General features: G+C 36.0%; 1 protein-coding gene across 3 annotated transcripts in view; it reads left to right on the plus strand.

The window, feature by feature from the left end:
• The window catches only part of WWP1 (WW domain containing E3 ubiquitin protein ligase 1), a 106,658-nt gene that overhangs the window by 61,168 nt on the left and 22,965 nt on the right, over nucleotides 1–22,525 (plus strand). For all 3 annotated transcript variants that reach the window (XM_082433972.1, XM_082433970.1, XM_082433971.1), the window contains 9 exons: nucleotides 768–1,104; nucleotides 10,245–10,340; nucleotides 11,690–11,864; nucleotides 13,746–13,800; nucleotides 13,885–13,969; nucleotides 14,102–14,230; nucleotides 18,771–18,846; nucleotides 18,954–19,025; nucleotides 21,748–21,836. In XM_082433972.1, the coding sequence (XP_082290098.1) occupies nucleotides 768–1,104; nucleotides 10,245–10,340; nucleotides 11,690–11,864; nucleotides 13,746–13,800; nucleotides 13,885–13,969; nucleotides 14,102–14,230; nucleotides 18,771–18,846; nucleotides 18,954–19,025; nucleotides 21,748–21,836 (1,114 nt within the window). The remainder of the gene's footprint in view (nucleotides 1–767; nucleotides 1,105–10,244; nucleotides 10,341–11,689; nucleotides 11,865–13,745; nucleotides 13,801–13,884; nucleotides 13,970–14,101; nucleotides 14,231–18,770; nucleotides 18,847–18,953; nucleotides 19,026–21,747; nucleotides 21,837–22,525) is intronic.

A 22,525-nucleotide genomic window follows, 5' to 3' on the forward strand; every position in this document is an offset into this window, starting at 1 on the left:
CAGAACTTCATTGGTTCTGTTGTTTTTTGTGCTTACTGTTTGATTCCTTTAATAGTACTCGTTTCTGTCCTTCCCACTATTTAAATCTCTTTCTTTAAAAATCCACCTGAACGTTCCATTACTCTTAATTATGTCTCCCTTTTCTGTTTCAGTTAAAACTTTGATGTGTGATTTTCTAATAGGTTTTGGTCAATAATCTATTCTCTTTCCAGTTTTAATTTGACTCACTTTTATAGTGACACGTGGTTGAAATGGATGAATCACATTTAAAATGAAAATCAAGAAAATTGTATCACTGGATCCCAGTGCTGGGTTATTTCTTTAGCAAGTGTAGAACGAGTTCCTGGATCTTTTTGCAGTCCCCTGTAGTACTTTCTTAAGAATTAATGCCACTTTATATTCGGCAAGAGTTCTTTTGATATTAGCTGCATTTGCATAGGAAAGGGAGCTTGAACGGGGTCATTTTAAGGTTTTTATATAACCCATGCAGATATTCAGAATTGATTCTTTGGAGGAAAAACGTTTGTTCATGTTGGTTTCTCTTTCTCTAACTTAGGGTTATTGGTATATATAGATATAGTCTTAAGTTTTATTATTTAAACGTTCATCTCTAAAATGTGAACAACAAAAAGTATTGTCTGTCTTATTTCTGTTAGTACCTGATACGTTGCTCAGTATAAATTAGGCTCTGAATAAATATAATTGATGAGTTAACTGGTTGCTTTGTCATTCCTTGATAGATCATCTTACTAATTTTCCCCTTTCAGTTAATGGAGAATCATCCTCATCTGCACCAACTGATAATGCTTCCACCACGGGTACTGCAATAGTATCTGGAGAAACCGCCTTGTCTTCAAATTGCACTAGTACTACTGTTGAAGATCCTCCAGTTCAAGAAATACCGACCTCCTCAGAAAACAATGAATGTATTCTTTCCAACAGTGCAGCATTTGGGTCTGAAGCTAGAAGTACGTTAGATCCTTCTACCTCCAGTTCTGGAAGTAGCTCTGCCTTCGAAGCAGCCAAATTAAGACAGCCAGACGTCTGTGCGGAACCTGTCCGGCAGCAGTCTGGAAATGCCAACACAGACACTCTGCCATCGGGGTATGTTAAATTAATGATTGATGGTCTCTGCCTCCAAGAAGCTTGTTGAGTGGCTCAGGTTTTTAAACATACTTACAATACAGTTTGAGAATGCTGTGATAAAAGTACGGTGTATGCAGTGCTGTCCTGCACAGCTTACAGCAGTTAGAGTTTCTACTCTCTAGCTGTGGAAACTGCACCTCTAGAGGTCTCTACCTCATTGCCATCATTTTCTCATCACTGTCACTGTGTCCGTACCCTTTCTTACTTTCTGAGCTGTTTTTTCTCAGTGCTCTTCACTGGCTCATCTGATTTTGCCTATTGCCTAATCGTGGTTTCAGCCTTTGGTCTTCTCCTGAATGTGCTGCCTCTGTTGAATCTTATACTCTCCCATCATTTTAACTATTAAATCTATATGTCCAGACCAGACCTTTCTCTGAGCTTATTTTTATCTACTTACTGGAAATCTCCACTGCTTCCTGCAAGCATGTTTGGCCATACAGTATCTTCCCTTTCCTCTCAAAAATCTCTCATTGTCCCTTTGTCTTCTATCTTTGGCAACTTAGTCATTTATCTTAGTCTCATGTGTCTGCCATTATGACACCGATATGTAAGAAGCTCTTCTTACTGTCAAGAACCTCATGATCTGATGGGGGGTAAAGATAAATAAATAGTCATTGTCTATACAGTTCAATTAAAGCTAAGCTAGAGGTCTAAGTTTAGGGTGCTGTGGGAGGGAACATATGTAGAGGGAAGTTAGTGGGGAGTAACCTGCTATACTGAGATAAAGAATACTTTCTGGAAGAGATGACCCTTGAGTGGATTTCTGAAAGAGTCGTAGGAGTTAGCAAAGCAATAATGGAGGCACAAGTGGTGAAAGGTTTCATTCTCAGTGGAGCTAACTGCACATTCAGATTTCTAACATCCATAAACGAGTAAACCGAACTCAGGAAATGGTATTTTGTTACAGCTTGAGTTGAGCGTTGGAGGAAGCAAGCTATGTAGTACAGAAGAATAAACAGTCCTCTGAAGAATTTTGTATACCTGCTAAAAGTTTGGGAGTTTTTTCCTGAAAACCATGAATAAACATTAAAGAATTTTAAGCAGGGGAGTGCCACAGTCATATTTGTATTTTAGTAAAATTATCCTAGGAGTGGTATAGACAGATGAGGAGTTAAGGGACAAGCTAGAATAGCAGCTAGGCTGTTTCATAAATGAGAGAAGTGGGCACATTCCTGTTTAAAGTGGTAAGTACATAAACTTAATTCTGTGCGGCCAAGTACATGCTTCAGCGTGCCTGTAGCCACCGTATGTGATCTTTGCATTAGGAGAATTTTGTAGGGATCTAGATGAGTGATTTTCAAATTGCAAGTTGCAGCCTATTAAGAGATTGTGACCAGCATTTGAAAACATAATAAAGTAAGTCAACATGGACTAGCATGGAAAACTGAAGTGTGTTAGGTAAACATTGTTTTGGGAAAGTTTGTTTTTCTGATGTGTGCTTGTGTGTATAAAATCTGTAGGTAAATAGCAGTCTAGGGTGAACAGAGGCATTTAGGTAAAGTGTATTCTTACTCTGTGAGCTATTACCTAGAAGGTTGAGATGCTACTTATCCAGGTGAGAAGTAAAAACAGCCTGCACTAAGGTAGATGCTAGTCTCCTGGGGCGATGTTACGATGGGTGTGGTAATTAGCTGTGGGAGGTAGAGTCGGAGGGTGGAGGCAAGGGTGACCCCTCTGGCTTATGCAGCACTTGGCTTGTGTGACCATCTGAGCCAGCAGTTTCCAATCCATGTCATCTTCCCTCTTTCCTCAACAATCTTCTTAGTTCCCGTGTGTCCGCTCCTGGGTAACTTACTTGGCTAACTACACAGTACATTCGTCGGTGCTAGAATCATGAGTGTTCTGCAGGAATCGTATTCCAGCCCGAGTGAGTGTTATGCCAAGCATGGTCTTACCTAGAGCCCTTTGCTTGTTCTCTGACTGTTGTGCGGAGTGTTATTCCTCAGATATCTGCGTGTCTCTGCTCAAATGTTACCTTGCTCCAGAGGCCTTTCCCAGTTCCCTCTGTCCAAATCAGGTCCCTCTGTCCCCATCCCCTGCCTTATTTTTTCCCAACCTTCTGTTATGAAAATTTATAAACACACAGAAAAATTTAAAGAATTTTACGGTGAACACCCATATATCTATCTACCACTAGGTTCTGTAGTTGACATTTTACTCTGCTTGCTTTATCACACATCTCTTCATCTCTCCATTTGTCTAATGTTTAAATATAATTTCCTGATAACTAAGTTGCAGATACCAGTACATTTTGCCCCTCGAAACTTTGGCTTGCATATCGGTAACTAGAATTCAATATTTGCTTAAAGATTTTTTGGTAAAGTTTACATAGAAGGAAATGCATGAGTCTTAAATGTGCCATTTTGATGAGTTTTGACAAATGCTCAGTTGTCACACCTTTATTAAGACTAGAGTATTATCATCACCTCAGAAAGTTCTCTCAAGCTTTCAGTCAATCCCTGTCCCTACTTTGAGGGAGGCAACCACTGTTCCTCCCTAAAAGCTTTTTTCCACAATAGATTATAGATTCGTTTTCCCTGTTGTAGAACTTAACATAAATGGAATCAGTATGTACTCTTTTGAGTAGCGTTCTTTAAATCAGCATGATGTTATTTGTATTACTTTTCTTTATAACACTTAAATCACCATGAGACATACATTTGTGTGTTTTTGTCAGTTTTCTCTCCACTAGACTGAAAAGGGGGCTTTATTTTGTCTTTTTCGGTATTCCTCGTGCCTAAAACTATGCCTGCCATGTAGCAGGTACTCAATAAATATTTATAAGTGAATTAGTGCTTGATTAAATGATTTTGAGTGAGTGAGCAATTCGGCAAAGGCCCTGGCTTGTAAATGCTTCGGAGGAAATGGTTAACAAGGTTGAAAGCTACTGAAAATTCAAGTGAGATAAGAACTGAAAGGCACCCATTGAATTTAACAACAAAGAGATTATTTACTGTTGATCTTTGACAGAATGATTTCTGGGAAATAGAGCTGTATTCAGACTGCTATGTGATGGAGTGAATGGAAGGGATGGAAGTGTGATAGAAAACTCTTTGAAAGAGTGAGAACTAATGCATAAAATTTTTTCCCTGTGAACACACAGGGAGAGAGGAGTGTTTGGTAGAAGCGAGCAAGAAAAGATACAGTATTGAGGAGTAGTTTTTTGCTTTAAAAAATGGCAGTGACCTAAAGCATGGTCAGTTGCTGATGGGCAGGAGCCAGGAGAGAGATTGGCAAGCCATACAGGAGAGAGGGGCAGCTGTTGATCGTGGTTTATGAGAAGGCAAGTCTTACCACCTACCCCATTATCCAAGTTTGAAACCAGTAGTTATCCAATCAGCAACTAAATTCTATCATTTTTATTGTAATATGTTTAACAAAATTCTTCCACATTTATTATTATTATTATTTTAACAAGGTCTTTCTTCAGCAGTAGGTTTTGGAAGTTTATGAGACAGGGAGGCTACATCTGAATACTAGGAAGGGAGAGTATTATGGTTGAAGGTGAGGTGTAGTGGTTATAAATTAGCACTTATCCCCATGAAATTAAAGAATTCTACTGAGAAGTCTCATCAGTCAACCTGGTGATTTGCAACGATTTGAGGGGTACTCATGAATTTCCACTGCAGGGATAATCTAGTCTCTGGCCAGTTCCAGCCCATCACTTTTATAGGACCCCCGGGTACAGCTCTAGTTGGCTGTCACTGTGAGTCTCCCACACCAAGCCTGAGACCACGCCCCTTTATCCCTGTACCGCCTTTTTCCCCTGCCAACACCTTCCTTCCTCATTGCTGCCCAAGGCCTGCTCTGGTCACCACCCACACACTGGGGACTCATTCTTGGCAACCGTCATGCCCCCAAAGGTAGACTCTTACTCTGGGAGTGAAAACTCAGCAAGTTGCCTCCCCGTGGATCGGCTGCCAGGGCAGGAGAGAAAAGCACACTGGGATCCTAGAGTCACTGGGTCAGGTGGTGAAACTGACCAGGCTCCTCCCATGTGGGCCAGGAGTTCTTTGTCCCAAGAATGTTGTCAGCAGAGGGCAACTGGGTACGTGGCATGTCCACAGCCTGGGATGCCCTACCCCAGGAAGACAGGGTGGGGCATGACAGGAGTTTTTGCTCTTATTATGTAAGTTCCTACATAATGTTCTTGATTTTTCCTTTTGGCCCACAAAGCCTAAAATATTTACTATCTAGCACTTTACAGAAGAAGTTTGCCTACCCTTGATCTAGTGAATAGAATGTAGAAAATTATAAAGATGATATCCAGAAGTAGTTCTGAATATGATGTGTGTTGCAAGCAATTTAGTTTGAGAAAGATAAATTCTCTTTGGAGCAAAAACACTGAAATCTGGAAGTGATCCCCTGTTTTGGAAAAATTAAGAACCAGTGGCTAGAATTATATGCTTGGAACCTAAGTGCTTACTGAATATTGAATATTAAATTAGAAATATTTGCAACTAAGGATAAAACTAGAAAATGGCTTCATAACCCATTTTATGGATGGTATACTTGGTTATATTTATTTTTTCCCCTAATTTAAAATTTGTTTCTGATCACAAAACTAAGACATGACCAAATAAAACATTTAAATGATACAGAAACCTTTAAAGTACCCCTTAAGCTTACCACAGAGAGAGTGGTGTCTAAATATTATTCCAGCGGCATATATTTGAGAGCTTCTCTCGGTCATTGTTCTAGGCACTGGGTGTTCAGAGGGGCAGGAGACCCCAAGACTCTGCTGCTGTGGAGCTTGTGTTACGGCAGGCTGACCAGCAGTGGCCTTGCATTAAAAACCTACTCAATAATGTCAGATAGCGACAGGTTCTATGAGAGGAAGGATAAAAGTAGGTGAAAAGGATAAAGAGAAACTATGTAAATCACTATTTTGCAAAGACTTGTAGAATTATTTTAAGAAAATGGAATCACACTCTACATACTGTTTTTCAGTTGCTTTTTAAAACTTGGTCATATTTCCATGTCAGTACAAGTAGGTGCACACATTCACCAAATACTAATAAATGTTTAGTAAGCATCTCTTCTCTGGCAGACACTGTGCTATGTGCTATTAGTACACTGATGAGCAATAGAGATCAAGGCCCAAGCTTCGTGAAGCTTTTGGTCTAAATGTGTAGGTTTACCTTAATCCTTTTGAATGGGTTTATGGTATTTCCTTTTGTATTAATTATTGCTGTGTAACAAATTACCCTAAAATTTAGCAATTTACAACAACAAACATAATCTTACACAGTTTCTGAGGCTCAGGAATCTGGAAGTGGCTTAGCCGGGTGCTTTTGTGCAGTGTCGCGCATGAGGTTGCAGTCATCTGGAGGATGACTAAGTGGAGCTGACTTTGCAAATCCAAGAGAGCTGAACTCTGGCCTGTCAGTGGGAAAAGCCAAGTCTACGCATTGGTGCTCCCAGAAGGCCCAGGAATTGGCAGCATCAGATACCTTTGGAAGTGGCTGTGAAGAGAGCACTGTAAACAGCAAGATTGTTTGAAAGTCATGTTGAGAAATGAATCCCTACTTTTCCTCCCTGCAGCTAGGACTGCTACCTTGCCTAGGGGTTTCTTCTCTGGAGGTTCTCTGCATTTGAAACACCAGGCACAATTGAGGGCAAGGTACTGTACTACACCAGGGGACATAAGTGAACCTTTATGATGTTAATAATTGAATAAAGTTATAAGTGAATTTCCAAGCCCACATCCTTCTTTCATACCCAAATCCCAAAATACTGACAACCAGGATTTTACTATTCCACCCAGGAGACTGGAAGTGTCTTCTGTCGAAGGAACCCCCCCGCCAAAGACTAAAATACTGATAATCTGTTTGTTCGCCAACAAAATAGCCTCATTATATCGCCCTTCAATTAATTCCACAATCCACAAGCCCCACCCACAAAGCTCCTGGTCAATTTTTTTGGTGCCCTACTCATTAGACATCTGAGGGAAACCTTTTAATGTGAAGGGTAAAGATCAAAACAAACAACCTAGAAAATGCTCTTGAAGAAAACAGACTATTTTAATATTCTCAGAGGGACAAGAGTAGATGTAACATATTAAGGAAGAATGAGGTTTGTAAAAAGCTCTTGGAAATCTAATTCACTGGAAGATGTGGCTAATAAAGGTAAATGAATTTCCCAGAAAGTAGAACAAACATAAATTTATAAAGTAAAAGAAATAAAATAGAAAAATTAGAGGACCAGTTCAGAAGGTCTGATAAGAGAAGTTCCAGAAAGAGAAAATAGGAGGAAATATTTAACAAAATAACCAAAAATAACCCACCTTTTACAAACAAGAAGGAGGAACTTCCTTATGGAAAGGGCTCACCAAAACTCAGGATAATAAGTGAAAATAAATCTATATTAAGATAACTTGTTATGAAAATTTTAGTACATTGGGGCCAAAGAAAAAAATCATAAACATTTCCAGAGGTTTTTAAAAAAATGGAAAAAAAGCAAATCTCATAATCATCAGAACAGCATTAGACTTTTCAGAATCAACACAAGAAGCTAGGAGACAATATGCCTTAAATGCTGAGGGAAATTATATTCAGCCTAGAATTCTGAATCTAGTCTCACTGTTAGTGTGTACACAGAATAAATACATTTCAGACATCCTAGGTTTCCAAAAGTTTACTTCCCATGTAAGTTTACTTTCTGAGGAAGCTACCAGGATGCATGTTCCTCCAAATTTAGGTAAGTAAAAATGAAGGACGTGGGATCCAAGTGAAAGGAGTTACCAGCAAGATGATGAAAGGAAAGCTTGATGGCAGGTGTGACTGATAAAGTACCCAATGAGCTTGAATATTTTGAGAGGAGATTTATGCAACTAGAAAAGTATTTGTAGTTAAATTAATAAGTACGAAGAAAATAAGGAAATGGGAGGAAAGGAGACAGTTAAAGAAATCATGGTGTGTTCATAGCTCAGCTGTCAGGAGGGTTTACACAGTCATAATAATTATAAGGGAAGGACACAGCATATGTGTGTATTTGGAACAGTTGGAAGGAGGGTCCAGGTTACAGTGTATATGCGTACATCTGTGCAGGAAAGAGACAGCTTTACCTTTCATAGTGAGAAATCAATAAATTATACTTGAAATTAAATTAGTAGAGTAGTAAGCTTGTTAATAAGAAAAAAGAGGTAAATACTAAAAGAATTGGCTAAAACAGTTGAAAATGTTGCCTTTGGGGAGTAGAAAATGAGATTAGGGGACAGTAGGCACTATTGTTTTATTGTAATGAGCCTCATAGACTATCTGAAGGTTACATAATTATATAACTGTGAGATATATATTAAATAGTATGTGAAAGTATATATAATTTTGATAAAAATTAAAGCTAAATTAAAAGTAGTAAAGAACATTTGTAAAGAAAGGTTGGAAACCAGGAAATTTTGATATAGAATAGCAGTACAAATTCAAGAACTGATTATAGGAATTAATACCTAAAAATAGCAAAAGTACCATTATCAGGAAGTTCTTGAAACTTGATATATTTTGTAGGTATTTGTTTTTGGCTGTTAAGCTTTCCTACAAATCAGTAACCCACTGGTATGTGTCCTAGGTATTCCAGAAATGTGTTTAAAATGAAATTCCATATTTAAATCCTGCCTTTCCATGAACATTTATTATTATATAAAAACATATGAAGTAAATCTGAAATTTCAGGTTATTATTTTTAGTAAAATACTTATGAGGAATATCTAAATTTTTGTAGTTACAGGGTAGCATGAATGTTCCAGTGTAGGATTTTATACCACTGTTTCATAATAGATAATTTTAATAATCTATATGATCCTGAATCGGTTGTGAACTTGGGCATCTTTATTGTTCATGGTTACTATTTAAGCTTGTTTTGGCTAATGTTTGTCAGATGCAGCTTAAACAAATGATTATTTTTTGCATGCCATTTAAAATATGTATGTATGTGTACACCTTGTTAGGGAATAACTTTAATACGTATGGTCATTGTGTAGGAAAATAATTTAAAAATTAAAGGCCTCTCTAATCAAAAAGAAGTCAAATTAAATTGGATCCTTGTGTTTAAGAGAAAGGAAAATATTTTCCATTTATTCTACTTTCAGGTGAAAACAAGAATATTAAACTCAGAAATACCAGGTTTTTATTGTGTATGTTTAAATTTTTTCTTCTATACCATTTTAAGGAAAGACTGGAAAGGAAGAAACGGGGATCACAGAGGAGAAAATGAGGGTGGGGAAAATAAGAGATTGAGTGTCTTTGAGATAGAACAGAAAAAGATAAAATTGGATGTCCATAAACTCAGAGGCTTACCAAAGACAAGAGAGGGATAGATGTGCACAAAAAGAAGACACTGTATGCAGATAGAAGAAAGAATTTTGATGGAGCTGTGTCACCACATACTTTAAGGAGATTTCTGCTAAAATCTTTTAGATGTTTATTTCTTAAATTGCAAAAATGGATATTACTTCATTGACATTTTGTGCTCTGGGCATGATATTAGGCTGAAAGTTCCTCTGCTGTTGATTAAATTTCTGTTTTCTGATGATTTGGAATTCTGTAAATTAGTAACTTTTAAAAACTTTATATATTATTCTGTCTTCCTCTGCTAACTGTACTTACTGAGTTGCCAGTACTGTTGATGAAAGGTGAATAATTAAGAACTTAAAAGGCACAATAGGGACTTCCCTGGTGGTGCAGTGGTTAAGACTCCACACTCCCAATGCAGGGGGCTGGAGTTCCATCCCTGGTCAGGGAACTAGATCCCACATGCATGTCTCAACTAAGAGTTCACGTGCCACAACTAAGGAGCCCGCGTGCCATAACTAAGGAGCCTATGTGCCTCAACTAAGGAGTCCTCAAGCCACAACTGAGGAGCCCACCTGCCGCAACTAAGACCCAGTGCAACCAAATAAATAAATACATACATAAATAAATATTTTTTTTAAAAAAGATATCTTCTTTAAAAAAAGCACAATAATTGAGAAAAGAAACAATTTTATGTATATATGTGACCTTTTAAAGTAAAACTTATCTGTAATTTTTTGGATTATAAGAAAGAACCATTTTTCAGATTGTCTTAGTTTGCTATCTTTTATCTTTGCTTTTTCATTGAAGGTGGGAACAGAGAAAAGATCCTCATGGTAGAACCTATTATGTGGATCATAACACTAGAACGACCACATGGGAGAGGCCACAACCTTTACCTCCAGGGTAATGTAGCATCTTATGCATCTTCAGTTGTGTTTTATACATGTAATTTAAAAAGTTTATTTAATACAACATAAAATGATTCATTCTACATGTTATGTTTCCTTGATTTGCTTTTGTGAATAATGAATGTTCAGTAGATGAGATTTGTTACATTGTGTCTCTTTTACAGTTAGTCTGAAGGGCTTCCAAGAGATTGTCAAACATTGGCATGAGTTTACTGAGAGTAGTTGCAGAATTTTGATCTAATTTCAGTCCTTGTTATTTTTTAAGGAATGAAAGTCATATTTAGGATAGTTTATATGTATGGTTCTGCATAGATAGGGATCTAAACTATGCTATTGAATGACACTTATGTAATAAATATTAGTGTCATTCAAAATTATTATCTAAAAGATTGCTGCAAGTAAAATTGTATTACATTATGACTAAAGTTATAGAGGGTTTTAAATGAAAAAGCATTTCTATTACATACTAAATAAAGTTTATGCTCTTAAGCGGTCATTCAAGGCCATTCACAAACTGTCCTTCCAGATGCAACTCAGGGTCCACCAATATAAAACATATTCAAAGTCCAGAAAATTCAGGACAAGAACTATGTTATTTTTGTGAGATTGGTTGCTGAAAGGATACTGAAATCATATAAATTAATGACACAAATTGGCTTAAGGTGAACTAAACTCTGGAGGATGGGGAGAATTCTGGCTGGTAGAGAAGGGCATTCTGTTCTGAGGGGATATTAAAACAAAGTCATGACAGAATGAAACATATGACACATTTGGGGCCAGCAAGTAATTGATTTGGCTCTCATATGGGTCCCTTGAAAGACCTTAAGGGAGGTAAGGTTGAAATGGTGAATGGGTTCATTTTTATGCCATGCCAGGGAACGGTGATAGGTGGAACGGCATGCCTCGATCTGCACTTTAGTTCAGCAGCAGTGTAACCGTGAAAGGTAGGTTAAAAAGCCATATAAGTTGAGTTAAAACCCTTTACATGGGCAGGAATGATAGAGGCAGATTGCTAGGTATACAGTAAACACTCAGTAAATGTTTATCAAAAAAAGAGGGAGAAAGGATAGTCATACTGTTACTGTTCAGTCTATGGCCTCTTTTTTTAGACAGCCCTTAGAAATCATATAGGGAAGAATGGGAAGGTAGTTTAGCTAAAATAGCAAGTTACGTGTTCATAATTTTTCTGAGGAATATCAGTATTTACATTCTTTTAAACTTAGCTCTTGGACTTGATTTTTAAATTATTTGAGTGAAGTTATTACCTAACTACTTTCCAGTTTCTTATAGTAAGAGATTATTGTTTATTTTCATTTTTACTATTGCTTATTTTATGTTTGGTAGTTGGGAAAGAAGAGTTGATGATCGGGGAAGAGTTTATTATGTGGATCATAACACCAGGACAACCACCTGGCAGCGGCCTACCATGGAATCTGTGCGGAATTTTGAACAGTGGCAGTCTCAGCGGAACCAACTGCAGGGAGCTATGCAGCAGTTCAACCAACGATACCTCTACTCGGTAATTAGGAAATTATAAGATGTTAATACAGCTTTTCCTCCAAGCATTTGCCCTTTTCTATCTTGGTGATTTTTCTTAAATGTTATAGATTACAAGGTGTTTTTTAGTTGATCTTTAGTAAATAATTAGCATTTCCTGATATACATAAGCACTTTTAAGTTTTTTTAAAATTCTAGTTTACTATCATAACTATACAATCAGGTTTTTGTCCTTATTAAGTGGTAGTTTCATAAATGCAATTTCTTAATAAAATAACTTGTCTTTACCAGTTCCCAGTCTTCTACTTTTAGTTATAATCATTTGGTTTGCTTTAAACAAAACCAGTTACCTCCTGATTTTACTTAAGGCCAGTCTTGCCATATTCCAGCTCTTCTGATTCCCATCCCAGATTCTCAGAAATGCTTTCATCTGTTTTGGCCCACCAAATATATATTCTTGGGATTGGAGGTAGTTTTGTCCAAAAAAAAATCTAATGCTGTCTGAAAATTTGACCAATTGGTGATCTGTTTATTGCCATAAGCAAATATCCACAAGAATGGGGGGTGGAGGGGACTTCTGTTAAATAGGTTTGTTCGCAAAAAGTAGAAAATACAAATTTTAAGTTCTGGGCATCTCTAGATAATGTTTTGAGGCAACTTGAAACCCCAAAATGTAGAAAGGAATTAGGAAAGATACAAAAAGAAAACTTAACTCTTCAGAATCCTACCTCAGGATGGCTCATTCAACTCCACTTTCTTCGGAGGTTAAATAATAAGTTCTCACGTGCAGGTTGATCCACCCTCCTGGTTGTCTATAGCCGGCAGAGAGAGTGGGCCACCTCAGCTTACACAGCATCTTGTGCTGTAAGTTGCTGGTTCTTTAGCAACTTATACAGAAGTCTGTGGTCAGGTTCCATTGTTAACTGTATATAGTAAGCAAATTATGTACTGTGTGTGTTTGTTTTGGTTGGACTTTGTTGTATATATGAAAACCTTGGGGAAACAGGGCAGAATTAGGCAAGTTGTGTATCAGAAGTGTGTTCTACACATAACAGAACATCTTTAGACAGATTGAGGTTTATTATCTAAATAATATTGAGTACAATTAACAGTATCTATTACAAGGTTATAAAATATTTATCAAGATACATACACTTTATCATTAAGAAATGATTTTTCAGGTAATGATTTTTATATTTGACATTCTTTAAAAATTGATAGTAAAATGTTTATATTTTCTTTTGAATATATTTCTGGGTTGTAATAATATGTACGCATTAATGTATGTATGAATATATAAAAGATATTAATACTAAGGTAAAAGTTTATTTGTATAAAGACAATACTGGTGTTTAATATTATTTATTAATAGGCATTTGTTTTAAAGAGAACTGTGATAATTATTTTATTTTTAAACAAATAATGTTACCTCATTTTAACACTACAATTTTCTTTTCTTTTTTTTTTTTTCTTCCATTTTTAAAGAATTTGTTACAATATTGCTTCTGTTTTATGTTTTGGTTTTTTGGTGGCGAGGCATGGTTAGCTACCCGACCAGGGATCCAACCCACACCCCCTAACACTACAATTTTCTATATGCTCTTTTCTCATGTCGTTTCACTCCTGTGGACTATTATGGAAGGGCTAAGAGATTAAAGTACTGATGTCGATATATTATTTCTAAATCATTTTAGAAAAACTATTAATTTTATCACTTAATTGACTCCTCTTAACTCATGACATTTTTAGGACTTTGTGTCTTGAAATTACTATATTCACATTCCTTTATCGTGTTTTTTAGAAAATTACTATAAAATGTGATTCTGCCAAGTGCTTAAGTTTATGCTTTTATATTAAAAACCTGATTTTTAAATTTCTCCTCCCAACCCTTTTCTCCAATTAGGCTTCAATGTTAGCTGCAGAAAATGACCCATATGGGCCTTTGCCACCAGGCTGGGGTAAGCTAATATGTTGTTGGTAAAAATATCTGAAATGTATATATAGCAAATAGTTACTAAATGCTATGCTCGCTCTGTTTTTAGAAAAAAGAGTGGATTCAACAGACAGAGTTTACTTTGTGAATCATAACACAAAAACAACCCAGTGGGAGGATCCCAGAACTCAAGGGTATGTATGTATATACTGCAGCCTTACTTAAGTGATCTTACACATGTTTGAAGATGGAATCAAGTAAACCTTGATTCAGATATTTTTAGCACCTAGAAAATGATCGCTTGTGATTGTAACTTTATCTTTTAGCTTACAGAATGAAGAACCCCTGCCAGAAGGCTGGGAAATTAGGTATACCCGGGAAGGCGTTAGGTACTTTGTTGATCATAATACAAGAACAACAACATTCAAAGATCCTCGCAATGGGAAGTCATCTGTGTAAGTGAAGTTCTTAAATGCTGTTTAATGAGGATATAAAGTTTCACTTCTAATTTAGCGTCAAGTTTAGCAACAAATTTTACTTTGTGTATTAAGAAAGTCTACACAAGTAATACCCTAGTATACCTGCCTTTGCTCTACTTTATTACAGAATGGATTTGTGGCACATAATTCCTTAATAAGAACAATAGCAAATATTTAGTGATTACTATGTGCCAAGGATTCTTCTAAGCACTTTATATAAATTAGCTTTTTATCTTCCAAAACTTCCTTGAGGTAGATGCTGTTATTTTCCAAGTGTAGAAACTGAGGCTTAGGGAGCATAACTAACTTATGCAAAATCATGACGGCAAGTAATGGAAGTGGTTTCAGACCAAGGCAGTCTGTCCGCAGAGTCTGCGCTCTTAACAGTGATATCTTTGCATCACTAAGAAAGTAGAAGCAGCCATAAAGTTTTTTACAAATTCCTACCATTACATCTGTCTACCTATCAGTATCTGTCTTCCCTCTTCATTCTAAAGATGAACTGTCATTGTTCCTATCAAAGGCCAGTCCCTCTGGTGACACACTAGATCTTTCCCCCTCTTTTCCAATTAACTGCTCCATCAGTGATCATGTTTCTATCTTCCATCTTTCTCTGATGAATTATTCTCATCATCTGTTAATTCTCTTAGATTGAAAATGAACAAGTAGAAAGCCATAACTCTTCAACTTATAAATCCATTCAGTGAAAATTCATTTTTATTGCCACCCTTTACAAGAAAACTAACTGAAGGAGTTGTCTCTATACTGCTGTTTCTAATTTCTCTCAGACCAACAACAAGGAAGTTTCACTGACCCTGACCTTACTAAGGGCACCAGTGACCTCCACATAGTTGAGGGGTTGTTTTGCAGTTCTCTTTTGACACGATAAGGAGGATTTGACAAAAATTTCTCTCTCCTGGCAAAAGTATCAATAGTACAGGGACTCAACTTTCATGATTTCCTTCTGCCTTTTTGGTCTTACTTCTTCCTCTGTTTTTTGGGGTCCTCCTTTTCAGCCTGTTAACATTGAAGTACCCAGAGCTCTGTCCTTAGATCTCTTTTCTTTTCTGTCCGTGCTCATTCTCTTGGTGAATCTTATCCAGTGTCATGCTTTTAAAAACATTTCTATATGCTGATGACTCACAAATGTTATCTCTAGCTTTTCACTTTTCACTTGAAATTTTGTTTCATGTATTCAGCTGCTTACTTGATAACTCTGTTCATAACTCTTTCCTGATAACTGCCATCAATCAGGCTTGTTCTACCTGGGATATTTCCATCTCAGTTGAAGGCAACTCCACTCTTAGGTGTGCTTGAGCCAGAAATCTTGGACTTATCCTTGACTACTCTTTCTCTCTTACCTCACATACAGTCCATCAAGAATTCCAGTTACCTCACCTTCAGAAGGTATCCAGGACCAGCTGTGTCTCGCTACATCCACTGCCACCACTTTGGTCCAAGCTACCACGCTCTCTCACTTGGAGTGGTGCCTCTAAGTATTGCTCTGCTTTCTACCCACACCTCATGTAATACTATTCTCCATAAAGCAGCAAGACTTTTTAATTTTTTTCTTTTAATTTAGGTAAAAAGTTATTCCTTTGCAGAAAACCCTTCAGTGGTTTCCATCTCAATCAGAGTGAAAAGCAGAGTACTTATAGTGGCCTCCAAGCCCTTATGGCATCTGACCCCTATTATCTCTTCAACCTCATCTCTGATACTTCTTCTCATTCACTCTGCTTCAGCTTCCCTGGCCACTTAGCTGTACCTCAGATATCTGAGGCTTCCACATCTGGGCTTTCATTTCCTCTGCTTGTATGCTGTTTCCCTCAATATTATCTATATGGCTTATGCCCACCATGTTTTTGCTCAAATACGGTTTTATCTGTGAACACTACTCTGTTTACTCTTTTCACAATTTAAAAATTCTTCCCCACTTCACTCCTTGTCCTTTTTACACTTCGTTTTCTTCCTTCTTGAGGAGTGGGAGTAGTGAGATATTTATCCCCTTCTAACACTAAATATATATTGATAGTATACTTATTCATTCTGTTTCTTGTCTGTCTCCTTCACTAGTACATAGGCTGCACAGAAACAGGTATTTTAATCTGTTTTATTAACCAATAATACTCTCACTATCTAGAATAGTGCCAGGTACATACTGTGCATTTTGTAAATATTTGTTGAATGAATTCACTTGAACCTGACAACAAAAGAGAACATTTTCCATCCATTCCAAAATGTTCCCTAAGACTGTGAAAGTTCTTTATGCCCCTCTCTTAGGCTATCACTCAATAGACAAAAGACCCAGGCCTTCTCAATGTGACTAGAACCTATCCCTACATGCCACCCACCCTGCTTCTTCCCTCACTGACTACCTGAACTGGGTGACCGGATATCACTTCTTCCTAGGAACTCAATTTTGCTTTGCTTACTCTCTCCAGTAATACTTGTTTCGATTTCAGATTAGTTTTAAGATGTGGTAGAATTTCCTTTCGTGTCTCTTCTATCTATAGAGCCTTTCTCCTACTTGGATTTAAGTGTTGTCAAGAAGTTTTCTTTGAAATAGTCAGTAGTAGACTTTAGTATTTTATTTAACTAACTTCTTTTTTTTTTTGTAATAACATAGCTTTTTATTTTTGCAATCTAATATATGGTTGAAATCTAAAATGCAGTTGAAACCATGACCTCCCAAAAAGTGTAGAAAAAGCAACATATACCATCCACAGACATATACCATCCACAGACAATTCCTGTTGCCAGTCCTGGTGTTACAACAAAATTCAGTTTTCTATTTTTATATTGTAGGTATCATGCCTACATGATGACATGTATCATGCCTGTTGGTTTTTTCCTCCCCCGCAATCTACATTCCTGCAAATCCTAATGTCAGTTTATTTTTGTTTTCTAATAATAATGTAAATCTCAATATGTTAGTGAGAATTAACCCTTTGAAACATTTTTTTTCCCCTACAGTACTCTATTAGGACTGCTGGATTATTTGAAAATCTGTCAGGTTTTTTTTAATATCTCTTTAAAATTTTTTAAAATTTTATTTTATATTGGAATATATTTGATTTACAATTTTGTGTTATTTTCAGGTGTACAGCAAAGTGATTTAGTTATACATATACATATATCTATTCTTTTTCAGATTCTTTTCCCATATAGGTTATTACAGAGTATTGAGTAGAGTTCCCTGTGCTGTACCCTTGTTGATTATCTATTTTATTTATTTATTTTTTTATATTTTTTTGCCAGGCAAAAGTATTTTTGTGTGGATTTACATTTTTTTCCCCCCAATGGAAAGGTAGCTTTAATGTGCTAAAAGGATTCTTTTGACCTCTAGCTAAATTTGGGATGTTACAGAAGTTCCCTGAAACATCTCAAAGAGAGAGATTAAACTAATTAGATTTATTTGGTATGTTGAATTACATGGGAAGCATTGTCAAATGAGTGATGATAAACCTTCTTAGGTTATATGGGTAAATGTTATTAATATAAATGTTCTAGAAATTATATGCAGTTCCTAAAATTGGATATGTCCTGGTATAATGTTATGTCATAATTTTAGTTATTATCTTAAGATGTTGTATGTTGCATAAATAACCAAATTTCGTGGTCAATTGCATTGTAATCAGGTCTTTAACCATGCCATTTTAAGTCTTTGACATTTATATTACTCTGATGCTTTTACAAAAATGAAGATCTTCAAGAAGGTTCATAGAAAGGACTTTCTTACAAATACACGTTTCTGATAACTTTTAAATCATACCACCAAACTGGGTAAGAAATTACAGAATTCTAGTGGAAAACCTGATGGCTTCAGAAACTGCTAACAAGAGATCAGGATCAATAAGAATTAATTACATGGGACTGAATGAACTGATGAATACGATTTATGTTTTATGACTTTTGTCTCAAATAGCACTGGCTTTTAATATTTGTTTTCCAAATATGAGGAAACCTTTCCTGTTAAGCTAACTATGACTATGTATCATATACATAAATATTTAAATTCTATCACATACTATCACTGTTTTATACATTTTTGTTTTATTTGGAGTTACCAACATATTTAATTTTGTTCCTGCTTCTCCACTCTGTTATCTGGGATTGTACCCCTTCTTCTTAAAAAAATATTTTTTACTATTACCCTTTAGTTTGTTATGCTAATGACAAATTGGTTTTTGTTTTTCTATAAATGTTTTCATTTTTTTTCCAAAAGATGCTTTTGCTTGCATGCAATTCTTAAGTTTGCTGTTACATCCTTTTGGCACATTAATTAACTTTCTTTACAAAAGATCCATCCATACACATGATCTCCCTCTTTGTGTATGTTGTGTGTCCTCATTGCTCAAGTCTCTTTTGGCCCACTAAATATATCTTTACTTCTGTCCCAACAAGTAACCTTCCTGTGGTCATTTGTAGGATCCTGGTACACTCCAATTTCATACTAAATGTTAAATATCTAGCTTTATTATGAATTAACATATGGTTTGTTTTTGTTTTTCTTTAGAACTAAAGGTGGTCCACAGATTGCTTATGAACGCAGCTTTAGGTGGAAACTTGCTCACTTCCGTTATTTGTGCCAGGTACTACGGTGGTAAATAAATCTTCTGTTCATAATCATTTAGTTTTATCTTTACCCAATACATGTCCTGTAACTTACATGATATTACGATATTATTTTTGTTTTTAGTCTAATGCACTACCCAGTCATGTAAAGATCAATGTGTCCCGGCAGACATTGTTCGAAGATTCCTTTCAACAGGTAAGAAAGATGTTATCAGAATAAAATTGTACAGTCAGCCCTCTGTATCTGCAGGTACAGCATCCATGGATTCAGCCAACAGTGGATAGAAAATATTCCAGGGTGGCATGGAAGGGGGGGGACTCCAGAAAGTTTCGAAAGGCAAAATTTGAATTTTCTGCAGCCAGCAAATTCAGGCATACCTTGTTTTATTGTGCTTTACTTTGTTTCGCTTTGCAGGTACTGTGTTTTTTACAAATTGAAGGTTTATGACAGCCTTGTGTTGAGCAGGTCTCTTGGCACCATTTTTCCAACAGCATTTGCTCACTTGGTGTCTCTGTGTCACATTTTCATAATTTCTTGAAATATTCCACTTTTTCATTACTATTAATTTGTTATGGTGATCTGTGATCAGTGATCTTTGATTTACTATTGCCAAAAGATTATGACTTGCTCAGATGATAGTTAGCATTTTTTTTAACAATAAAGTATTTTTAAATTAAGGTATGTACATTGTCTTTTTAGACAAAATGCTATTGCACAGTTAATAGACTATAATACAGTGTAAACATGACTTTTATATGCACTGGGAAACCAAAAAATTCTTGTAGATTGAGTTATTTTGATATTCTCTTTATTGCAGTGGTCTAGAACCAAACCTGTAATATCTCCAAGGCATGCCTGTATTCATGTAGTGTTTATATTGTATTAGGTATTATAAGTAATTTAGAGATGATTTAAAATATATGGGAAGATATGCATAGGTTGGGCATCCTTATATTTTGGTAACTGTGGGGGTGTCCTGGAACCAATGTACCTCGGATACTGAGAGAGACTGTACAACTTGAGTCACTGTATTCTGTATATCTAAAGGGAGTTAGGGCTTAGAAATTTTAAACCATTCAGAACACAACTGTAACAATGACTACCACTTACTGAGTGTCCATTACAATAATAGTCATAATAAACCCCATCATGTATTGAGTGACTGCCATATGCTTAGCACTGGCACCTTGGATTTATCATTTCATTTACTTCATCCTCACAACATCCCTTTGAGATAGCTCCTGTTATTATCTCCATTTTGCAGGCACAGGTACCTAGGCTGAGAGACAAAATCATCCTGCCGTGAATTAGATTACTAAAAGAAAGCTTAAAGAGCTTATGGAACAAGTTGACACATTTTGACACTTATTTACTTTTGTAAGACTTTATTAACTCAAACAAAAAAGACATGCTAATGCTACTAAACTATTTAAAATTAGATTGGTATAGGTACTGTATTCCATTTAAATGTTCCTCTAATAATCCTAATGTTAATTCTCACCTCCTCTCGGTTTCTGTTTAAGCGTCATGATCTCAGACCTTGTCGGAGCACTCCATTTAAGATGGCAGTTCTCTGCTCACCTCCCTCACAGTGCCATTCTAGCCATTTATGGTATTTCATTCTTATTAACACTTAACACTGCCTGACACACTTCGTTTATCTCCCTTACTAGAATGAAGCTCCAAGAGATCACAACTCTTAAATTTACTGCTGCTATGCACAGTACCTAGAACAGTGTCTTGCACATAGCAGGTATTAATAAACATTCTGTGCATGAATAAATGAATGTAATAGGTCTATCTTTCCTGAATCATCTACTGAATAAAGATGAAAAGTCAAAATATTGTCAGTTCTTTTTTTTCTGGTGAGGTCGAGAATTTTTCTTCTCAGTCCTCTCCCGAAGTATTACAATGATGAACTAAAATTCCCTTTGTGTACAGGTACATAGGGACTTTTATGTATACAAGCCAAAATGGAATAACAACTCTCTCAAGTCAGTGATGTTCAAACCCTAGCTTCATTTTAATAGCTGTTGGAGTTTGGACAAGATACTAATATAGCTGTTTATTATCAAAACTTTTTTTGGTTTGAGTTGATAAATTCTTAGCTAGTCCCAAGCTCTGTGTGAACTTTGTTTTAGTAAGTAAGTGCACATCTAAATTCATGGTAAGTTTTACTTTGCTTTGTCCCCTGGCTTGGGGAGAATCGTGCTGTGCAAGACTGAGCCAATGACTTCCTGTGAAGTGGAGGCCTGCTGGTGAGCTGTGCCCCAACCCAGACCAGTCTTGGCTTTGGGAAGTAATTCATTTTTATCCAGAAGTAAAGCCTATTTACTAGTAACCTTAGTATAAGCCTTTAAGGATTATAAAAATTTGGTACAGATACTATTTTAAGATATACTTTTTTATGCTTAAATTTATAATCTTATAAATAATTCTTCACAATAGCTGAGTTCCGTTCCTACTGAGAAATGGAATGTGTGGTATAAGCAGGACCCAGGGCAATAACTTTTGCTTCTCATTAAGTGTTGCTAGTCAAAAAAATTTACAAGTCACCTTTTACAAGATTCTGGTAAAATTTGGAGAGTGACAGAGGAGGGAATATTTTCTAACCTTAAAAACTTTTCTGTGTCAAACTGTTCCTCTCTTGCTACTAACCCAAAGTAGAACTACCATTTAATACCAGAAAAGGGGAAAGAGATTTATGAAAGTGTATCAGAGAAAGCTTAGGAGAGTAAGATACATCTTTGCTAGTTTGTCGAACAAACCAGTTATCTCTTGAGTTAAAAGCATTGTTGTATGAGGTAAGGAAATGTGTAATTTTTGAAAATACAGATGAAATTTAAATAAAATTGTTTTGGAGGAAACTTGTGTTATACATGAGTGATTAAATATCCTTGTTTTTGTTTTTAATTAGATTATGGCATTAAAACCCTATGACTTGAGGAGGCGATTATATGTAATATTTAGAGGAGAAGAAGGACTTGATTATGGTGGTCTAGCAAGGTAAAATAAAAAACATATCTGCTTTGAAATAAGTGTATCTCCATTGTGTGCAGTGGATATATTCTTGAAATGATACATTTTTTCAACAGCAATGCAAAATTATTTTTAAAAACAAAAATTGAAATATTCACGTAAGTCTAGCAGTAACCATTATTATTATTATGTTGGTTACCCTGTACATTTTCTCTGCCTATTTGGTTGACCCTTGAAAACATGGGGGTTAGGGATGCCGACCCCTACATTGTCAAAAATCTGCGTACTGCTGTCTCTGCTTCAGAAACAAAGGAGTATGGGATTAATAGATACAAACTACTATACATAAAATAGATATGCAACAAGGATTTACTGTATAGCACAGGAAATTATATTCAGTATCTTGTACAAACCTATAATGGAATATAGTCTGAAAAAAATATAACTGAATCACTTTGCTGTACACCTTAAGCTAACACAGTATTGTAAATCAACTATATTTCAATTAAAAACAAAACAAAACAAAGGAATTGATAAGTGACTCACCCAAGGGCAGGAAGCTGAAGCAGTTTGGATAGAATCTGGACTTGAACCCTAGTTCTTTTGATTCCACACACTGTTATCTCTAATTGAACACAAACTTTTCCCCACACTTAGTTAATTTAAAGATTTGTAAAATGAAAATACAGGTACTATGTTTATTGAAAACAATCCAC

Source organism: Balaenoptera physalus (genome assembly GCF_965194825.1).
Source record: "Balaenoptera physalus genome assembly, chromosome: 17".
NCBI classification, from domain to species: domain Eukaryota; kingdom Metazoa; phylum Chordata; class Mammalia; order Artiodactyla; family Balaenopteridae; genus Balaenoptera; species Balaenoptera physalus.